This window comes from Mastigoproctus giganteus, chromosome 10 (genome assembly GCF_048544385.1).
Source record: "Mastigoproctus giganteus isolate SK-2022 chromosome 10, ASM4854438v1, whole genome shotgun sequence".
Lineage (NCBI taxonomy): Eukaryota > Metazoa > Arthropoda > Arachnida > Uropygi > Thelyphonidae > Mastigoproctus > Mastigoproctus giganteus.
This window is the reverse complement of record NC_143584.1, coordinates 147,215,882-147,239,367: the sequence shown is the minus strand read 5'-3', so window position 1 is coordinate 147,239,367 and position 23,486 is coordinate 147,215,882. Positions and strand designations below refer to the sequence as shown.

At 36.7% G+C, this 23,486-nt stretch overlaps 1 protein-coding gene across 1 annotated transcript in view; it reads right to left on the bottom strand.

Moving 5' to 3' along the window:
• The window catches only part of LOC150079348 (uncharacterized), a 62,384-nt gene that overhangs the window by 5,324 nt on the left and 33,574 nt on the right, over window positions 1-23,486 (bottom strand). Inside the window, exons 4-6 of the mRNA XM_090382500.1 lie at window positions 15,559-15,598; window positions 12,227-12,268; window positions 3,011-3,128 (exon numbers count right to left, since the gene is read on the bottom strand). Of these exons, the coding sequence (XP_090238626.1) occupies window positions 3,011-3,128; window positions 12,227-12,268; window positions 15,559-15,598 (200 nt within the window). The remainder of the gene's footprint in view (window positions 1-3,010; window positions 3,129-12,226; window positions 12,269-15,558; window positions 15,599-23,486) is intronic.

Below are 23,486 nucleotides of genomic sequence, written 5' to 3'. Positions count from 1 at the left end.
GAAGAAAGTGACTATTGTGGACAAGTTCTTTCTAACCCCTACAAAAATATGGCTACGAATAAAAAGAGAAATGTGAAAATATCAAAGAAGGTGATGACATTAGTGAATAAAATTGAGTTATTAGACAAAATTTCTAATGGTGAAAGTGTCTCCTCAGTGGCAAAACATTATAAAATCAATGAGTCAACCGTACGTTCAATCAAGAAATCGGAAGAAAAAATCCGCCGTAGTGTCCGTGAAAAACACGCTAATTGTTTCAAAAATTTGCTCTGTAACTCGTGATGTTAAATTAGAAAAAATGGAAAAGGCTTTAAATCTGTGGATAGAAGACCGAACTCAAAATAAAATTCCGTTAAGTTCACTTATCATTCGTGAAAAGGCAAAACTCCTTTATCAACACTTTAGCGAAACTGGTGATAGCACTGGCGGGATAAGTTTTTTTTTTTTGCTAGCAAAGGCGCTGGTTTGAAAGATTTGTTTGAAATTTCTAATAAATATTACATTTAATATTAAATTGTTTCTTATTTTCATTTCGATGCCATATGCTTGCATTTCACTATGTACTGTCTATGTACATAGTCATATTATGAAGGTACATAGACAAAATTTTAGACTAGTTTTTCTTATATATTTCATACTTTGGAACGGAACCCCTTTATTACTATGGGAGCCATAGCTCAGTATTCGCGTTTTCGGTATTCGCGACATTTCTCAGGAACGTAACCCCCGCGAATAGCGGGGGTTTACTGTATTCACAGACGGGAAGTTATTTCTGTTGGGTATATTTAATAATGCACTTATTATTTTTTTAAAACACTTTTAATGTCTTTTTTGAACGTACATGAAATTTAAAAGGAAATATGTAAAAAATTAACATAATTATATAAAAACAAACAAAAATACAATTAATTCTATTATAATATTTTATTTATTATAAAATTTTTTGAGTAAATTAAGAACAGGGTACCACCCCAGAGAAAAAAATGTTATGTTAGTTATGCCACCAATTCGGGACAGATTCAACCAATTAATGATTAGTAATGATTATTAATTGGTATTGCTTAGCACAACAACCACCCCACAGCTTATGTAATACTTGATTTACGGAAATTTGACTTTATGTAAGTTTTTGCCAGCCGGTGAAAATTTTAAAAAAATCATGACATGAATTTTGCATCCTGTTGGAATAAATGGAGGTATCGTAAAAATATCGTAATGTGAACCCAATAACACTTTTTTTTTTTTTTTTTTTGGTAATTTGTTCCAAGAATTCGGAAGTTGAAATTTTTGCTATATAACTAAGCTATTTAGCTCTCTAAAAGGTCATTTTCATAATGGAAATTGTACTACACTTTCATTGTTATCATATGTTCCGTTATAAGAATCAATTTTGACTGCCTTTGTGATATTTTTCTAAAACACATTTTCTGGAGGTCACTACCATAAAACAATAAAAACGATTTGCACTTTCTGGTTTATTGGGCTTTTCTGTTAGTGCAATCTATTATAAACAGGTTGATCTTATTGCATTTGCGATAATACCGATTACTGGAATTCTGTGGGTTTTTAAGTTATGGTATTATGGTGAAATCTTCAATCATATAAAAGACAAATAAATTTTCAGAATCTTCTCTTCATTCCTATTTACTTATTACAATGGTGAAGGGAAAGGGATCAACGGAAAGTGCAAGTGCTGGCAGTGCTAGAAAATAAAACAAAATTGATTTAGAAATGAAGATGATTAATTAAGTATGAAGTAGGACAAAGTTTGTCATCTATTGCATGGAATTAGGTCTCACTGCTTCAACAGTGAATACTATTTTAAGGGACAGTGCGTGTATAAAAGAACATGTTAGAGGATCAACACATTTAAGATCAACAGTGATCACAAAACAGCATTCAGGTGCTATATCGATGATGGAAAAGCTATTAATAATATGGATGGAAAATCAAATTCAGAAGCAAGTGCCCCCGAGTCCAATGGCCATTCAAGCAAAAGCAAGAAGTATTTATGAAGATATTAAGGATAAGTATGGTGAACCTCACAAGCCAAGTTCGTGGCAAGCAACGGGTGATTTAATAGGTTCAAGCATCACGCTGGTTTCCAAAACATTAAAGTATGCGGTGACGTCGGCAGTGCCGATTCTGCAGCTGCAGAGAAATTTTGCAAAGTGTTGGAAAAACTCCTTCTAAATCTGCATAGCCCTCAACTTCCACAGTGGCATGCTTATCAGCTGGAGAGTTAATTCTGGGCAATGATGCTCGAAAGGTAAAACTTGCTGACGTTATGCCTGTCTCCTCTCTCTTTTTGTAATTTTGTGCGCTTTTGTAATTTTTCCTGCGCATGAGATAAAAAACTGAATAAATAATTCTATTTACATGCTCGTCGAACATTTCTTTTTTGCTCCAATAAAATTCAATCAAATTTGCGAGTATCAAATAGCAGTGAAGATAGTATATCCTATCAGGGCTAGCAGCACTGTTCCTTCAGTTGGTAAGAGATTGCTGCAGTTCAAACATGGTAAATGGTTGATTATAACACAAAGCACTGGTGTCAGTGAAATTCAGTTTCAATTTCTCAGTTTACAGTGTTAATTTTTTTAAAATGATTGGTCATATTTTAATCAAATTCAATCATAAGCATTTAGGGAAATTCTGACTTAAGTAAAATTCCAACTTATGTAGAGTTCTGAAAACCCTTATGTAAGTAGGGAGTGGCTGTACAGTGAAAAAAAGTTTAGGTTATGATACGCTACTAATTCGGGACAGATTCAAGCATTCTGGAGTGGCATCCTGTTCTACAGTTTTACCATTTTTTTTTTTTATTTGCATTTTCTGCAGCACACGGGTTGAGAAACACTGCCTTAAACAATAGTTTATTTAACTTATGAAATTATGTAAGAATTGCAAGTACAGCCTTCATTCTTAAATTAAAGAAATGTGGCATATCTGTCATAACTATGGACAAATAAATGCAAATTTGGTAAAAATCCTGTTAACACAGACCTACCTGCTCTGTTACGGTGTTCACACAACCAGACTCCCTGCCAAGTCCCCAGATTTAGCTGACCTTCAGTAATTGGAATGGTAAGACTGGAGCCAAGGAAGCATGACTTTATATGGGCAGGCTAATAAATCAATATTCAAGTTCACAAAAAACCACAAATTACCAAGTTATGAAGTTTCAGTCTTTATGAAAAACACAGACGAGGAAATATTAATATTCAAGAGTAAAATTCAAATATGAGGTGCAATCAAAGAGTTCAAGCACTGACTTTGTATCTTTAAATAACTGCATTGTATCAAAATGTTCATTGACTCACTAGACGTAGTAATGCATGAATCATCTGTTTATTTGCAGTCAGTCTGAATTAGTGAGCATTGAATAGAAGATGTTTTGTGTGTTTTGTCACATTTTAAAATGTGATGATTTTATTGAGCAGCAAATTTTGTTTCAAAGTAGGGAAAAGTGCAAGAAATGTTACACTCCCAAGAAATGTTAACAGGTTTTAGAGAAGATGCTGTATGTTGTTATTTGAAGACATTTTTGTTGATTCACAGAGTTTAAAGAGGGCCACTTGTTCATCATAGATTATCCTTTTTCTGGTTGTCCTTCAACTTCAAAAACCAATGATCCAATCACTTATGTTCATGATCTAATCAAGAGAAACTGACATTTAACTATCTACACAGTTGCTAAGCAAAACTGGTATTTCTTATGGGACATGCCAATCAATTTTAACAAACAATTTGGGAATGCAATGCATTTAAGCCAACTTTGTGCCTTGCATCCTCAGTAATGATCACAAAGAACAGCGAGTTCTCGCATATCAGGATTTTCATCGACATGCTGCTGCTGATCCACACTTTGTTCCCTCCATTATTACTGGTAATGAATTGGGAGTGTATAGCTATAAGCTGGAAACAAAGGCTCAGTTCCTTCAATGGAAAGCTCAGTCTTCTCCAAGGCCCAAAAAAAAAAAAAATCAAGACAATCTTGATCAAATATGAGGATCATGCCTATCATATTTTTTGACTCACAGGCATTCTTCATTATGAATTTGTCCCGCATGGTCAAACAGTAAACCAGGAATACTACAGAACAGTTCTAAAAGCAAATGTGTGATTCTGTTCAGAAAAAAAAAGGTCACGTGGGCACCAGGGAGATGTGGTGTTTTTTTTGTTTTTTTTTTTTAATGGAAACCCAAAACGAGAGGTATTAGAACCTATAGTACTTAGTACCATGCTTGGGGTGGAGGTTGAGAAGATGAAAGAAGATATTTGTTGACATTATACTTGAACTTCTGCAGACTGTAATTTTCAGGAAATACATATGAAGGAAGGTTGTTCCAGAAAGCAGCAGTTGAATGAATAAACAAGGAAGATGAAAAGTTGGTTCTCTGTGTTTGAAGTTGGATAGTAAATGGATGTTGGCTGGTCGCGGCACGTGTTCGGACTGTTCAAAAAAAAGAGAGAGAGAGGGGGAATTAGAGAAGCCATTCAGAAGAAGTGCCATTGGAAGTATCTGTAGAAAAGGCATGCAGCAGAAATAGTATGTCTATGAGACAACGAGTGGAGAGACTCTGTTAGAGATGAGTCATTAATTACCCTAACTGCCCTCTTCTGAATAGAATCTATAAGCCTGAAAGAGGTTTTGGGTGCACCGCCCCAGATGTGGGAACAACATTCCATGTTAGTGGGGATTTGCGATTTGTAATTAGTGAACAGCTGTTTGAAATAAAAGTAATGCTGAGAGCAAAAGAGAAAACCAAGTTTTTTAGAAGCAGAGGAAGCAATATTTTTAATGTGTTTGTGCCAAGAGAGATTAGAAGTCAGGGTAATCCCCAAAAGAGAGATATCATCTTGCAAATGGAAATGGACATCGTTGAGATTAGAACCGAGACCACGTATATTTGTGACATGAACTAGGAAGTGTTTAGGAGGTTTAGATCTTTTTGCAGATAAGCCTACTCTATTAGTTTGACAATTCATGGTGTATTCATTAGTAAGAAAAAGTGGGGGGGCATGCTGTATGAAGTAAGGAAATTTTTGGATATGCTGTACACATGGTAAGAATATACCCAGATCCTTGACATAACGTAGCCTCGACAATGCCCCCTGCATACACACTACTCGCACTCCTGCCAGTAACTATTTGGCAGAGTAGAGGTAGCAAGATTATACACTAGCTAATCTGGAAGCCTCCTAGAGAGTTACCAATAGGTTCAGTCCAGTGTACTAACTAGCGGCCATCCTGCGAACACCGTTTTAGAGCTGTACCCTCGAAATGTAAGGAAGATTAGATCTCGCAATGATGTCCATTATAATCTCAAAAGTCATCAGTCATACTGCATGATGGAAGAGATGGGAAGGGTTGACTGGAACTTAGCTCTGGAGACTAAACATGGGTTCCACCACTTCAAGCCTCCAATAAGCAAAGTGGTGGTATTGCACCGGTTGATGAGAGTCATCTGCCACCTAGTATTGCTTGGTAACACAGAGGGGCGGCACTCCTCCATGTGGTGTGGGCACCACACTTCAACTTCTGTTTATGTTGGTTCACACCTAGGTGGTGACCCACAGTGTGCTTGCACATGGGGGTTATACCCACCATCGTGAGGGTGCAAGCAGAGGATTTGGCTGTCACAGACCATCCGGACTTCGCCGAAATGGGTCTACTTGACTTGAGTATCACCCTCATATCAGTTCCATCAGCATTTTAGGCTCCCAGGTAGCAAGTACAGCTTGTCTGGCATATCTGAGAGAATGTCTGCGACAACTTCAAGGACCATTCTGAAAGCAAGCATTCCTGATAGGGAATGCTTGCTTTCAGAAATTGCAGAGTTGCTTGCACCATAACAATGCCCCTGCACACTTGGTGCTTTACATTCAAGAATTTCTTGCAAAGAACTCCATAATTGTGGTCTGTCATACTCACCTGATTTAGCACTCCTATTGATTTTTTTTTTTTTTTTTTGTTTCCCTTGAAAGGTCAGATTTGCAACAACTGAATTATTCAGTATGCAACACAGGATCTATTAGAAAATTCCAAAACAAGCCTATCAGGAATGCTTGCTTTCAGAAATTGCAGAGGTGTTGCAATGGTGCATACAATGTAAAGGAGATACATCCAAAGAACCATAAAGTTCATCACTTCCCAAATATTAATTCAGTCCCTGAATGTTTTGACCACGCTTCATATTATGAAGGATTTATGAAGCAAAGGTAAGCAACTTTAACCACATTTTTCAGGGAATACATTTGTTTTAAATGCATGCACAGCTTTTTTTTTAAGGTAAATAATACCTAAATAACATTCTAAAATAATGAGAACGTTTGCTCCTGTAGATGTAAAATGTGATAATGTAAATTGTGACTTTTTTTACAGTCACTTTTCTTAAATTGTTCTGAGTAGAATGTAATACAATGAACAAACAATCATCTACTTTCTCAACAATAATTCTTATCTCACTATGCTCCTCAAAAAACCTGCAATGGGATGATATAATTTCTGTCCAGATAATTCAAATTATTACTACATCATATTTCTATGCTGAAGAAAGAATTTCAAAATACAGACAAACTGTAATAAACATAAACCTTACACTCACACTGGCTGGATAAAGAATTAAAACTAATTTAAGAATATCGACCTAACTAGGATAATATAATGATGTAGTATATAAATATACTACATCATTATATTATCCTAGTGAAGAACTTGTAGTATATAATGATGTAGTATATTTATATACTACATCATTATATTATCCTAGTTAGTTCGACATTCTGAAATATTTTTCCTTTGAGGGCAGTTTTCACTTTGGGAAAGAGAAAGAAGTCCAGTGATGCTATATTTATTGTTAACAGGAGAGATGGCTTCTACAGGGTTGGGATACACTTAAATAGAAAGGGTGCAAGACTATTTGCTGATGCTACTGAGGCAATGTAGGTGGATCAGAAAACTGCTGGATTGTGGGGAATCACACACACTAGTAGCTGCAGGCAGAGGTTGAAATCATTCTTGCACTGCTTCTACTGGAATGAGCAGCAGCCCAGAAAGCCAGTTGCTGAGAATTTCAAGAACTGCTGGGGGTCATGAAACAAATAAATACATGGGCTGAGTAACTAAGAGTAAGAACAGGTGCATGTATACTTGCATGTACACCAATGCTAGGAGTATAGTAAACAAATTTGATGAATTTGAAGTGCTGGTTAAAACATCCAAGGCAGATATTGTTGGAATATCAGAGACTTGGTGCCACTCAGATATAAGGGATGCAGAATTTAAATTTGGGAAGTAGAATGTGTACAGAAAGGAAAGGAAGATAGGAGGGGTTATGCTGTTAGTTAAGAAATGCATAAGATCTAAGGAAGTGCATCCAGTCGACATAGATGGACAGTGCAATGTTGAGTAAGTTTGGTGTTACATGACAACTGGGAAAGCAAAAATGAGGGTAGGAGTTTGTTATAGGCCTAATAACTCTGATGAGTACAATAAACAATTATACAGAGAAATAGAGTGGGCCAGTAAATCCGAGTGTCATATAATGAGGGATTTTTAACTTCCCAGATATAGACTGGAACTTGTGGATTGGTCACTTGCACACTAGCAAGGCTTTTGTGGATTTATTGGAGGATTGTTTTCTACAGCAGCATGTTAGAGAGGCAATAAGAGGGAGTAACACTCTTGATCTGATTATCAGCAGTGATTATTCATGAATTAAGATTTTACCGATAAAGGAACCACTAGGTGCAGCAGCACCTAGTGGGATTTACTTAAAGATGTAACTACCATTAGGGGTAAAGGGAAGGGTTTTTGCTTTCGTTAAGGCAACTACAGTGGTCTCAAAGATTTTTTAGGTTCTATGCAGTGGGACCAACTGAGGATGTTACCAACAGCAAATTCTAAATGGGACGCATTCAAGGAAGTAATCTTGGAAGCTATTAGGCTTTTTGTTCCAACTAAGAAATACCGCTCTAGGTTCAGGCCCAAATGGATGTCAGATGAACAAATGAAACTCGTGGCAGAGAAGAAAAATATACATAAATTGTCAGGTGACACAGAAGCCTGAGGTAGATACAAGCTAGTCTGTAATCAGGTCACAGAGGTTAGGCAAGCGAAGGCAGATTATGAAAAATCTTTGGCAAAGGATGCAAAGAAAAACAGCAAAGACTTCTTTACTTATATAAACTCTAAAAGGAAGGGGATGAATCAGATTGGTCCACTTGATATCAATGGTTTGACTGTATTTGATCAATCTCAGATAGCTGCCGAACTAAATGGGTATTTTGCATCTACATTCACACATGAGGAGTTATTCAAGAAGGAAAGGGCCAGATGTTTATCAAACTCTAACAGGGAGTTAAATGATTTTGTAATAACTGAGGGCAAAGTGGAGAAGAAATTGTTGAAGTTAAACATAAGAAAGGCACCTGGGGTGGATGGGATCTATACAGGTATATTAAAGGAGAAAGCAATGAAGTAAGCAAACCCTCAGCCATAATTATGAGAGCATCCTTGGAATCGGAGGAAGTCCCCACGGACTAGAGATGAGCAAGTGTATCTCCAATTCACAAAGGGGATCCAAGGGTGACACAAATAATTAGAGGCCTGTTAGTTTGACTTCTGTTCCAGGAAAAATAATGGAGTCACTGGTTAAAGAAGCATTGCAGGATCATTTAGACAAGACTGCAACAATAATTCAGACACAGCATGGGTTTGTCAAGGGTAAGTCTTGTCTGACCAATTTGATTGGATACTATGATGTGATCACAAAGAAACTGGATGCAAAAAATAATTTTATCATATACTTGGATTTCAGGAAAGCTTTTGATACTGTTGCACATGGAAGACTACTGTACAAATTGGAGCAGTATGGCATTAAGGGCAATTTGCTACAATGGATAAAAGGATGGTTGAGTGGGAGAAGACAGAGAGTGGAGGTCAATGGATACTGCTCTACGTGGACTAATGTTATTAGTGGTGTCCCTCAGGGTTCGGTGTTAGGCCTATTGTTGTTTTGTATATTTATCAATGATATTGATAAAGGTATATCAAGCTTAATGTCAAAGTTTGCAGATGATACAAAGGTTGGCAGGGTTGTTAATAACAAAAATGACAGTATGCTGCTGCTGCAACATGATCTGGAAAAGTTAGGTAGATGGACTGAGAAGTGGCAACTGAAGTTTAACATTGACAAATGTAAAGTACTGCATATGGGTAGCAGTAACCCTAGAATAATGTACCAACTGGGTGGTACTACACTCAGGGTAGTAGAGATTGAAAAGGACCTGGGAGTAATTGTGCAGGCAGATATGAAGTTTTTTGAGCAGTACAAACAGGCTGCCAGAGTAGATCATGGGGTGTTGTCAATAATATACAGGAATTTTGAAAGCAGGGATAAGGAGGCGATTATCCCCATGTATAAGGCAATGGTCAGGCCACACCTTGAGTACTGTGTACAGGTCTGGAAGCCTCATTTTAGGAAGAATGAGGAGTTGCTAGATGGAGTACAGAGAAGGGCAACAAGACTGGTGAAGGGAACAACAGGGTGCTCTTATGAAGAAAGGCTTAAGTTCTGCAAATTGCAGCTTCTGGAGACTAGGCACCTGCAAGGCAATCTGATTGAGGTTATAAGGCCTTGAATGTATTGAGCAGACTTTATGCTGATGTGATTCTTCCTCTTGCTCAGATTACAAACCTGAGGGAGTATAGATTCAAACTGAGGAAAGACAGTTGTAGAATAGACGTGCAGAAGTTTGCCTTTAGCCAGCGGGTAGTTGATTGCTGGAGCAAACTTCCATCTGTTGTTGTGGAAGTTGATAGCTTAAATAAATTCAAGGCAGAACTAGACAAACATTTGGAATAAATGGATCAGTGAAATGGGAAGGGGGTGGGGTTGGCTGATGCTGTGTAAGCTTACTTTCTTGCATCATGTGCCTCTACTAATGCTAATATCTCGAGAGTAGAGTGGATATTGATCTGTACAATGCCGTGTTTCGTCAGAAATGTCTTCACAAGTGCGGAATGGGTGGGGACATTGTTGTGCAAGAAGAACCAGCTGCCTTTCTCTCTTTACCTGTACATAGAATGCAGCATTGACTCTCTCCCCTTCAGGCATGAATTCCTTGTGAATTACACAGTTTGTCAAAAAATATCATTAGCACTCTCTTGATCCTGGACTTGTGTAAACGAAACTTTTTGGGCTTTGGTGACAATTTTGAAGTCCACTGCATGTTCTGACACTTCATTTCTGGGTTGTACTGAAACACACAACAGTCTTCTTCAGTGACAATACAGTCAAGGAAATTAGGATTGTCTTGTCAAGTCTGGATGAATTCTTCACATGATGACAATTTTTTGATTCTGCTGATCTATGAGGCTGTGCAGCACAAATATTGCGCCTTCCTTTTCCCTAAATCTTCTTGCAGAATTTGATGAATCATCTCCCTATTCATATCCAACTCATCAGCAATCATTCTGAGGGTCAAACAATGATCTCATGCCACAATTTCCAGAACTTTGAATAGATTGAGCAAGCCCAATGCTGATGGCATTCTTCCTCTTGCTCAGACCACACACACACACACACACACACACACACACACACACACACACACACACACACACACACACACACACACACACACACACACACACACACACACACACACACACACAAGGGGGCATAGATTGAAATTGAGGAAGGATGGTTGCATGACAGATGTGTTGAAGTTTGTCTTAAGGCAGTGGGCTGTTGATTGTTGGAACAAACTTCCATCTGTTGTTGTGCAAGTGGGTAGTTTGTGGCTCGTTCTTTATAAGTGTTTTCTTGCATCATTCACCACTACTTATACATAACTCAATGAGACATACGATTGCTTTCAGCCCAAGAATTAACCATAATACTCAAGCATTAACTGTAAATTAACTGCTTGGTATTATGGCAATGGTAGATCTCAACAAGTAGTTTAACCAGTTTAGTAGGAAACAGTGCAGTGTACTCCATGGATGAATTACTTATGTGCATGTGCAGCATTCATTAATATATGGAATGAAATTCAGCTCTGAATACTCAGTTTTTCTATTTTTTAGGCACATTTGCAAATGCATAAAGTGCCTATTGTCTTTTCATCATATCAATCACCTGTCAGCATGAAACAACTTGGCTCCAACTGGACAAAGTTTCATCAAATTAAAATTATATTTGGCTCTTTTAGAATAACTTGCTGAACCACCCCAAATTTTATTAAAATTAGACAAATAGAAATCTAACAATTATTTTATTTTTTTTTTCCATAAACATCACATAGGTTATCTGTATATTGTACCTGAAGCACTGGACATTATGTCCATAGTGCAATGTGTCGATTGGAAGAATAATGAAAGGACAATACAATGGATATGCAGAAAAGTCAAATTCTCAGTTTAAGTACCAGCATAGAAAAGTGGTTGGTTTTTGAAGTGCTGGTTTTTTATTATCATTTTAATAAACATTTTAATATAAGTAATGAAATATTGCTATGTTTATTTTATTAATCACGGACAATTCATGAAATACTACACATTGCATTTTAAGTTTTATTAACATCCAGGAGAAAAAAAGATGTTGCACAGACATGGACAATGTCCAGTGCTTCAGATACAAGAAAATAATACTTAGAAAGTCCTGTAAATCACTTTCCAAGTCTTATTTTCTCTGAAGACTTTGAATGACATTATGTTGTGACATACCTGCAGCAAAGTGAGAAGAATTACTTTCATATATTATCAGTTAATTAATTGATAAAAACATTATTTAATTTTCATTTTTATTAACCACAAAAAATAGAAAAATTTAATAAACTAAAAAAAAAAAAAAATAAAAAATAAAAAACACCCGAAATGTAATAGTGTATGTACGTTACCTAACTTGTTAATTCTTTTTGACAAAAAAAAAGTAATTATATAGCGAAGTTATGGATATAAGTGAGAAAGCTTATCGTCAAGAATAGATTTATAGATTATATAAATTAATAACTAAACATGAAAATATAACTTTTCTTAACAAATAAATGAGGTAATCTATGCAAAAATACTGAATGACAACCTGTGTTTGTCTGAAATACTGCTTGCCATCAACCAAACTTCCACTGGAATGTTGCCAAGCTGTGATATACTTATTATTTAGAAGAATAAATTAAAAGTTAAAATTTAGTGATAAAAAAAATTGTTTTTACTCACCATATCATCTGGTCCTTCACATGAGTGACGAAAAGGTGTGCTCTACAAAATTAAAACATTTTACTGTATCAAGAGTAAGCATAAAAGATTTCAACCTGAACACAAACCACTTTCCACAAATAACTAGTTTAATAATGGGTATCGGCTAAGATTTATGAAAATTAACTTTTGTATACAACATTCAGAAAGCAAGCAAGGTATGCATAAAGAATGGTAAAAAATAAATTCACTACCACACTAGTGATAACAAGGTAGATACAAAAGGATTCATCAGTTTATAGCTTTATTAAATAAAATTAAACAGATTAGATAGCAGATCTGATATATTTGTGCTGATTTAACCTACATAACCAAATTTTTCTGACTGACTTTTATCATTCTTTATAATAAGAGTAATTCACACAGTTCAAGGCTACCTCTACCTCTACATCTGAAGTAAACACAGATGGGCACCACCAACAGTGCCAGAATGACAGTTACTCAATCATATAACAACTGATTGATTATTAAAAAATATGCAAGTTTACTGCAGCCTTATTGGAATATCTCTGCATATACAGCCCTGCTTGGCATATCAATAAATATAGTGGACAGCACAGGGTGAGCAAATCTGTGCTTCTGTTGCTTTCTGTGCACAGGCATTTTTTCTGTTTAGTCCATTTCAGTGGTATGTTACGTTAAGTTATTTTAAATTAACTCTTTAGTTATTTTCCAGGAGAATATTTTCCAGGTTCTGCTGTAATATCTCATATTCCAGAGGTAAGGCATGTTTTGCTTTATATTATTTTTTCAGAATGTAAACAATAAAAAATAAAATTCCATCACTTTTAGAATTGTCTAAGTTTTTATGACTTCATAAAGCCAAGGTTCTACAAAGCAGTGAGCTTTGTAGAACCTTGGCTTATACCAGAGAATGACATGAAGCCTTTAGCTCAGAACTGTTTATAATAACATTGTTTCTAATTCTTGTAATTAAAAAAAAAAGGTGTAAGTTCTTGTTCTTTATTAACAATTAATTGAGTATAATTATTTTATATGTTGATGAATCTCAGTTATTTTTGATGCCTTGGTTATATGGATTTTGGGTGTTAATATTTTAGCATTACATTTACATTATATTTCCCATGTTGCAGCCAATCTGATTCATGATTTTAGTTCTTGGTTAATATCTATCACTAAGCTAGCTGACATTGCAATATGTGTAAGTAATTTTAATTTGGGTATTAATATTATAATAGATATTGTGTATTCATTTTAGAGTAAATTTATATGATTAATTGTGTTGAGCTTCTTTACTCCCTTGTCCTCTGGTGGGGATGAGGAGGCAAAGGACCTGAAAGGTTCACAAACATAGTGACTGTGAATACAGATCATATTTTTTGTGTAGTTTGAATCAAACCATAAACCCATTCAAATTTTATCTTCTTTAGTAGTTTCTTTCTGAATTAAACACTACTGATTTAATTAGCCTATTCACTAAAATTTCTTAACCAGGATCTAGTAAAATTTATATTCACTCTTTTTCATTGATCAGTATGTTTTAATGCATATAATATTCTATCAGTCACTAACTGAACTGGGGGATGGGGAGGTGGAAAATCTGAAAAGTTTTAATGAAATTTTCACAGATAAAGTTTACCTTTGTATAGAGTGATTGAAATGGATGGAGAAAGAAAAAATAACAATAAAATATCAGTGAGACAGTAAGTTTCCTTCTAGATATAAATTTATCCTATATAAATTACATAACTGACTGGAAAAGAATTACTGGAAGTGAAAAACTCCAAGAAACTAGCAAGACGATGTCTCCTTTACCAGACAAAGGCTCAACAAACTGAAATGAATTTTGAAAAGAAATAACCTAATGGAGTGAAAGAGAAATGGGGTTATGCAATCTAAATAAAGATAGGATGGTAAAAATATACTTTAGTTTCTCCTTCCCTTTCTAAAAATAAGCCTATAAAGCTTATTAATGAATAAAATGTATCTTCCACATAGAGAAAGCATACAAGAGATATTTTAGCAGCAAGAATATGACTAAATACAATATTTCATGACATGAGGTTCTTAACTTTTATAAACAGTGAAAAGGAAATAAGGGAAGGACAACAAAAGGAAAAAAAAATATGTACGCATATATAATGGTAGTTCAAAGGCTTAATAAATTACTATTGAAAATATAACTTTTGAAAAAGTTTTTATTTTAGCATTGTTGCAACACAGTTACCCTGAACTGCAATGCTTTTAAAATGCAATGTTTGCATGTGATATGTAAAATTTCACACAAAATAAGTCATCCCCCACTTCAATTTGGCCTTTCACAGCAAACACCAGCACTTCATTTGAGTGACCATTGTCCAGCAAGGTACTTCTAAAGTTCTGGAAAGAGGAAGACATAACTTCACTAGCCGACCGGGCTAGCCGAGTGGGTAAAGTACCTGCCCGGCAACCCAAAGGTCGCGGGTTCGATTCCCGCCTCGGGCTTGGATCAAAGTACTGCAAAAACCTTAGGAGGTGCAATATGGCCACAGAAGCCGATGCGCCAACAACTACCAAATCAAAAAAAAAAAAAAAAAAAAAAAAATAACTTCACTATATGTATACAAGTCTATCCTGCATCTAAAATTCTATACATTGCAACAGTAGACTAGTATAGTGGTGCATTATCCTGGAAGAAAAAACACCATTGCAACTTCCCTTGCTGTTTCTCCATGTTGACTTCCATGCAGTTTCCTATTAATTCTGCATAATACTGCAACTGTAATACATTCAAGGTAATTAACAAACACTACTTCCTAAACATCTTAAAATATTAGGACTATCACCATGCCTGCTGACTAGGCAACAATTTCTTAAGTGATGAAGATAATGTATGTTTCACATACAAACTTAAGTTAAGTGAAATATGCTGCAGCAGAATTACTAGTGTATTGGCACAAACCTCCATTTACTTCACAACAGTTACTTGCCCTTTAGATACTTAACAATAATACAAAGTGTGCATTTCTTTGTTCTGATAGTGTCAACAAAAATGGCTTACAAAAATTCTTGGAAAAAATAAGCACTACTGTTAGTGTTTTTTTTTTTTTTTCAAAAAACACTATTCAAAAACTGATAGTCAAAAAATACTATTCAAAAAACACTACTGATATTATTACACAAGGATACAGATATATTGAACGATAGGTACTCTCCTATATACAACTTGTGTAGACCATTATGGCAGAATTCATGAAAAATTATCTAAACACAGAAAATGTAAAAGAAAGTAAAACAAAAGTTATTTTATTTTTTCACTTTTACTGTTGTAAATATATCACATATTCACCTACCTCTGGAATAAGTTCTGTCAAGAACATTTCCATATCTTCCCTAGAAGATAAGATACATAGGTTATATATATAACAAAAAAATTAAGAAAGGGAAAGAAAACTTTAAAACAGTTAAATTTGTATATTAAGGTTAATAATTCTGCTATTCTTTGCAGGGTGTTCCCTAGCCGAATGAGCCAAGCCCTGCATCCAAGCTGATGGCATACATTTTGAACAATTCTGTAGGTTAAGCTATGGTAACTATACAACGTAATCATTTTCCAAGCTGTTCACAAAATATACAACATAACGTAAATTTTTTCCAATACTAAACTCAAAGTCAAGTTACATTTCAAATACCCACAGCTCAGTAATCACTGAGAATCAGATACATGTTGATAAACATTTTTAGTTTTAGTATTGGAAAATGATGCAAGGAAGCAAGCGTATATAGCATAACCAAAAAAAAAAAATAAATAAATAAATAAATAAATAAAACAAAAACTTCCCACTTCAACTTTTCACCCCTATAATAATATGTCTGTAATTTCTCCTTAAATTTATTCAAGCCCCCCACTTCCACAACACTCAGAAGTTTATTCCAACAATTAACTTACCTAAAAATCAACAATCAATTGGCTGAAAGCAAATTTCTGCACATCTATCCTGCAACCATCCTATCTCAATTTAAATTTATGTTCCCTCAAGTGTGTTGTCTGAGCAAGATTAAGGATGACATCACTATTTACCACTTACTAAATGGTGATGGACTTAAACACCTCAATCAGATCTCCTCAGAGGTGCCTAGATTCAGGACATTGTAATTTGCATAACTGGTCTTTCTTAGTAAGAGTACACTTTTGTTTCCTTTTACTAATCACCTTGTTGCAAGACTGCACTCATTCCAACAGACTCACATCCTTCTTAAAATGTAGCTTCCAGACCTGTATACAATATTCAAGATGTCACAATATTAAAAAAAAAAGTCGCGAGTTACGGTTAAATTTGAAAGTGTCAGCAATTCTGCCCAGACAGGACAGGAGGAAGTATATGATGAAAGCCTTGTCAATCAATTCAGCCCTGGAGAGATTGTGCAAGGCTCATGGAGTAGAATTTTTTTCCAGCATGGGCTGTGCTTGCTAAAAGGAGAGACTGCTTCAACAGGATGGGATACACTCAAACAGAAAGGGTGCAAGAAAATTTGCTGATGCTATTGCGGCAGTATTAGGCAAGTCGGAAAACTGCTAGCTTGGGAGGGATTCACAGACTAAAAGATTAACAGTAGCCACAGGCAGAAGTGAAAGTGATTCCTGCACTGCTTCTATTAGAATGAGCAGCTGCCTGGAAAGGTGCTAGGAGATTTCAAAGACTGCTGGGAGTCATCGTGGAACAAGTAAATACATGACCTGTGCTAGGGTAACTAAGAATTAGAGACCAGGTGCATGTATATTTGCATGTACACCAATGCTAGAAGTATAGTAAATAAATTTGATGAATTTGAGTTTGGTCAACACATCAAAGGCAGATATTGTTGGAATATCAGAGACATGGTGCCACATAGATATAAGCAGTGCAGAATTGGAATATGGGGAGTACAATGTGTACAGAAAGGATAGACAGGACAGGAAGGGAGGAGGGGTTACACTGTTAGTTAAGAAACACACAAAATCGAAGGAAGTACATCCAGTTGACATTGGTGGACAGTGCAACGTTGAGTCAGTTTGGAGTGACATAAGCACTGGGAAAGGGAAAATGAGGATAGGAGTGTGTTACAGGCCTACAGACTCTAATAAGTACAATCATCAATTATACAGAGAAATAGAGTGGGCCAGTAAATCAGAATGTCTTGTGATGGGGGATTTTAACTTTCTAGATATTGACTGGAACTTGTGGATTGATCACTCGCATGGTAGCAAGGCTTTTATGGATTTATAGGAGGATTGTTTCCTACAGAAAAATGTTCGAGGTTCAACCAGAGGGAGTAATCTCTTGATCTGATTATCAGCAGTGATTACTCAAACATTAATAATTTGCAGATAAAGGAACTACTATGTGACAGTGATCACTGTGTACTAATGTGGGATTTACTTAAAGATGTAAATACCATTAGGGGTAAAAGAAAATGTTTTTGCTTTCGTAAAGGTGACTACAAGGGTCTCAGAGATTTTTTTAAATTCTATACAGTGGGACAAACTGATGATGTTACCAACAGCAAATTCTAAATGGGATGCCTTCAAGGAATTAATCTTGCAAGCTACTAGGCATTTCATACCAACTAAGAAATATTGTTCAAGACCTAAATGGATGTCAGATGAACTAATGAGGCTTGTGGAAGACAATAAAAATGCATGGGATACATATAAATTATCAGGAGACACAGAAGCCTATGGTAGATATAAGCTAGTCTGTAATAAAGTCACAAACGACATTAGTCAAGCGAAGGCTAATTATGAGAAATATTTGGCAAAGGATGCAAAGAAAAACAACAAAGACTTCTTTACTTATGTAAACTCTAGGAGGAAGGGGATGAATAGATTGGTGTCCACTTGATATTGATGGTTTGACTGTTGATGATACTGCTCAGTTAGCTGACCCAGGACTCTGGGTGTGCTAAGTCCATACCTAGGGACCTGAGCTGGATATCACCATTCTTCTCTTTCTTAAAGAAGGGGGAGGACAGAAGTTTACTAAACTCTTAACAGGGAGCTAAATAATTCTGTAATAACAGAGATCAAAGTGGAGGAGAAATTGTTGAAGTTAAACATAAAAAAGGCAACTGGGGTGGATGGAATCTATCCAGTTATATTGACGGCAGCAGCGAGGGAAGTAAGCAAATCCTTAGCCATAATTATGAGAAAATCCTTAGATTTGGGGGAGGTCCCCATGGACTGGAGGTGTGCAAATGTATCCCCAATTCACAAAGGGGATTCAAAGAGTGGCACAAATAATTATAGACCTGTTAGTTTAACTTCTATTCCAGGGAAAATAATGGAGTCACTGGTTAAAGAAGCATTGCAGGATCATCTAGACAAGACTGCAGTAACAGTTCAAACACAGCACAGGTTTGTTACAAGGAGGTTTTTTGTGACAAATTTGATTGGATACTATGATATGGTCAAAGGAACTGGATGCAAAAAATAATTTTGATATCATATGCTTGGATTTCAGGAAAGCATTTGTTACCGTTGCACATGGAAGACTGCTGTACAAATTGGAGCAGTATAGCATTAAGGGAAAGTTGCCACAATGGATAAAGGGATGGTTGAGTGGGAGACAACAGAAAGTGGTAACTAATAGACACTTCTCTTCGTGGACTAATAACATTAGTCCACGAATGTAGTTGTAGAGTAGATGTGCAGAAATTTGTCTTTAGCCAGTGGGTAGTTGATTGGTGGAACAGGCTTCCATCTTTTGTTGTGAAAGCTAATAGCCTAAATAAATTTAAGGCTGAGCTGGACAGGCACTTGGAACGAATGGAGGGGTGAAATGGGAGCGTTTTTTTGGCTGATGCTGCATAAGCTTGCTTTCTTGCTTCGCATGCCTCTACTAATGCTAATGCTAATTAGTTGAGTCTCCCAGGGTTCAGTGCTGGGCCCATTGTTGTTTTGTGTATTTATCAATGATATCGATGAAAGTATATCGGGTTTAATGTCCAAGTTTGCAGATGATACAAAGGTTGGTAGGGTTGTTAATGACAGTAAAGACAGTATATGCTACTGCAGCAGGATCTAGAAAAGTCAGGCAGATGGGCTGAGAAGTGATAACTGAAATTTAACATTGACAGATGCAAAGTATTGCATATGGGTAGCAGTAACCCAAGAGAAACATACCAATTGTTGTTGTTGTTGTTCTGGAGGCTTAATGGCACATAAGCTGCTAAGGCTATAATGTGCCTATTCACTTATTATATTAAAACATGAGTTTTCCCTAAATCAAAAGAAAATCTGAAATCAGAAATAATTGAAAAGCCCAGTTTGCCTGAGAAAGTCAAAAAATTCAGAAATATTTGCCTTATCACCAATGAGGTTTTCAAGAGTTATTGGTTTATGGAGATTAACCAGTGAGATCAAGGATGAAGTTCTGGCTTGTTTATAATAGGGGCAGCCAATAAGAATATGTTTTACTGTCAAATTATTAGAACAATGTGTACATTGTGGTGGATCATCTCCTGTGAGTAAATGAAGGTGGGTCAGATGGGTATGTCCTATTCTTGCCCTTGAAAGGACTACTTCTTCTTGTCTCGATGTACGGTTACTGGAGTGCCAGATTTTTGGATCATGTTTAAACTGAAAGAGTTTATTATTAGTCTGAGAGTGCCAGAGTGCTGTCCATTGTAATATGCAAGCAGCATGAACAGTTAGTGCATAATCTGATGCTGGAACAGGGATATTGGTTAAATCAAAAGTAGTTGGATTTTTTGCAGCTTTATCGGCCAGTTCATTGCCTAAAATACCAGAATGGGATGGAATCCAGCAAAAAGTGACCAGTTGGTTGCGTTCTTTAATTTGCAGTAATAAGCTTCTGATTTCATTAAGAATAGGGTGGACTTCATCTGAGGAATTACATAACGACATGATTGAGCTGAGGGAATCCGTGTAAATAACTGATTTGAAGGAACTGTCTGAACAGAGATTTTCTAAAGCTAGTTTGATTGCATATAATTCAGCAGAAAATATACTAAATTCTGATGGAAGGGAAACTGATACAGTTGTATTTGGAAACACTGCAGCTGCTCCAACATTTGAATTAGATTTAGAGCCATCTGTATAGATTGGGGAGAAGTCAGTATATCTTTGAGTGTGAACTGCATGAATTTGTTTGACATTTGATGCTTGCAAAGTATTCTTTCTCCATTGACAGAGGTAAGTGTCACAGGTTGGAAGAGGAGGAGGAGTCCATGGTGGCTGAGTACATGTGGCTACTTGTTGTACGGAATGGACGGAAATATTCCAAACTTGCTCCAATTCAAGAAGGCGAAGACCAGCTGGCTTTACTATGCTAGGTTTGTTTCTGTATAAGATTTCAAATGGTGGGTTGAAAAGGTATGACTGAACGGGATGAGAGGCACAACTTTGTATCTTTACAGCATATTTGAGTAACAGTGTTTTCCTGCGTAAAGCTAGTGGGGGCTCGTGAGCATCAATGTAGAGACTATGTGCTGGCGACGTTCTGAATGCACCAATTGCAATTCTCAAAGCACTGTGCTGAATTGGATCAAGCCAGCGTAATACACTCTTTCTGGCAGAATCATAGACAGGAGCACCATAATCGAGACGGGATCTGATTAATGCCCTGTATAAACGAAGAAGCGAGGTACGATCTGCACCCCATGTTTGGGCAGATAAAGCTCTGAGTATGTTTAACTTTTTTAGACATGACGTCCGCACATTTTTAATATGGTCTAGGAAATTTAACTTGTTGTCAAGGATTAATCCAAGAAATCTGATGTTGCTGGTGACTGGGACAACGATGTTAGAAATTTTAAGTTCAGGATCTGGATGGAGTTTGCGTTGTCTACAGAAGTGGATGGCAACTGTTTTCTGCTGCGAGAGCCGATAGCCGTTGAGGCTTGCCCATTGTTGAATTTTATTAAGTGATATCTGAAGCTGTCTTTCAACAGACCTCATGTTTTGAGAATGACAGGAGATGGAAAGGTCATCTGCATAAAGGTAAGTCTCAACTGTATTTGGAAACTGCTTAGTGATGGAATCTATTCTCAGAGCAAAAAGAGTGGCACTCAGTACTGATCCCTGTGGAACACCTTCTTCCTGGATGAAAGTTGTGGAAAGGGCATGTTGGTATCGAACTTGAAATGATCTAGTATGTAAGAAGTTCTCAATAAATATAGGGAGGTTGCCTCGTAGTCCTAGAAGGTAAAGATCACTAAGTATACCATACCGCCAAGTGGTATCAAAAGCCTTCTCTATGTCTATTGAAACCATTCTAGATGTTCATGTTTGACAAAAGCATTACGGACGGCAAATTCAGCCTTGACCATAAGATCTAGGCATGACCTGTTTTGACGAAAGCCATATTGACTATGGCTCATTAGCTGTTCCGACTCTATGATCCAGACGAGTCTTCTGTGGATAATTTTCTCAAGAATTTTGCTGAGGCAGCTTGAGAGAGATATGGGTCTATAGCTATTCGGGTTGGATGGATCTTTTCCAGGTTTCAGGAATGCCAAAACTGTACAGTGATGCCAAGAAGCTGGAAAAACATTTTCTAAAAATATGCGATTGTAAAAGACCAGGAGGCAGCGCAAAGCTTTGTCATCAAGATGTTGTAGCATGACATAATAAATCCCATCTGGCCCGGCAGCACCATTGCGGGCAGTTTTAATGACATGTAAAAGTTCAGAATATTGCAGAGGTTTGTTATATGGGAGAAGACGGGCAGTTTGAAAATGAATAGCATGCTTTTCTTCAGTGTTTTTAATTCTTTGGAATGAGGTAGGATAGGCTGTTGCTGCTGAAATTTCGGCAAAAGTATTTCCCAAAGCATTAGCTATATCTACTGGATTAGAGAGATCTTTCCCATTCCAAGAGAGGATTGGAGAAGGTATGGTAGGAAACTTACCAGACAGCTGTCTAATTTTTTTCCATATTATTTTGGAATCAGTATTTCTGTGAAAACTAGAGGCAAAACGGATCCAGGATTCTTTCTTTGCTTGCTTTTGTATGAAGCGTGCTTTTGCCCTTAATTTCTTATAGTTAATAAGATTGACTGTGCTCGGACATTGCCGAAACAAATTCCAAGCTTTATTTTTTGCTCTCTTTGCTGTGGTGCATTTGTCATTCCACCAGTAATTATGATGTTTTCGGCCCAGGGGATTTGATAGTGGTATTGTATTTTTAGCCACATTTAGAAGATGCGACGTGATGTAATCTGTGGCATCATCAATATGTTGGAGGCGGATTTTTTCCTCATCAAGGTCGATTGACGATTGAAATTTTGCCCAGTCTGCTCGGACAAATTTCCACTTTCTGCACGGTTGAATTGAAGGAGTCTTTGCTATCAGAAAGTTGCATACTATTGGAAAGTGGTCACTGCCCATGGGATCATTTATTACATTCCACTCTATGGTTGGGACTAGTACTGGTGAACAAATTGTGAGGTCTATTGCTGATGTGTGTCCTGCTGGGAGCTGTACGTGTGTCGGTGCACCAGTATTGAGTATACTGAAATTTAGTGCCTCTAAAAAGCTTTCAATTAGTCGGCCACGTCTATCCAATTTGGGAGAACCCCATAATGGGTGGTGCCCGTTAAAGTCCCCTAATATACAGAGAGGTGGAGGTATCTGTATAAACAGGTCTTCAAGATCTCTTAAAGAGTAAGAACGGTTTGGTGGTAGGTAGATTGAGATAAGTGTTATTGCACTATGGAGAGTTATGCGAACAGCAACAGCTTCTATTTCAGTTTGGATTGGGATATGTCTAGTTGGGATCTTCGAGTTTACTAGGATTGCTACCCCACCATGGGCAGCATTAGCGGTATTTCGATCTCTTCGATAAAGGCAATAGTTCTTTATCGAAGGAGAAATTTGTGAGGTCAGGTAAGTTTCCTGTAGACAGAAGGCAGCTGGAGAATATCGGTTAATTAAGTATTGAATATCGTCAGTGTTGCAACGAAAACCTCTGCAATTCCATTGTAAGATACTGTGGTTCATTTAGGTTTAGTTGAGGATGATTCATCAGACTGTTTTTTGTTTGAGCACTTTTTCTGGTCTTTTTTTGGGAAGCTGGGGCGCCCAGTATCCATAATGTCATTTGCATGAAGTTCTAGTATGGGTTCCTCAAGATCTGAGTGTACATCTACTTCCATACTATTGGTGGATGATTCAGGTTTCTTGTTGTCTTTGGTAGTTTTTAATTTTTCTTTATCATGCGAGACTGTCCGAGTATCAGTTGGGATGCTGATTGGAGTGTTGGTCGATTCACTGGTTTTAG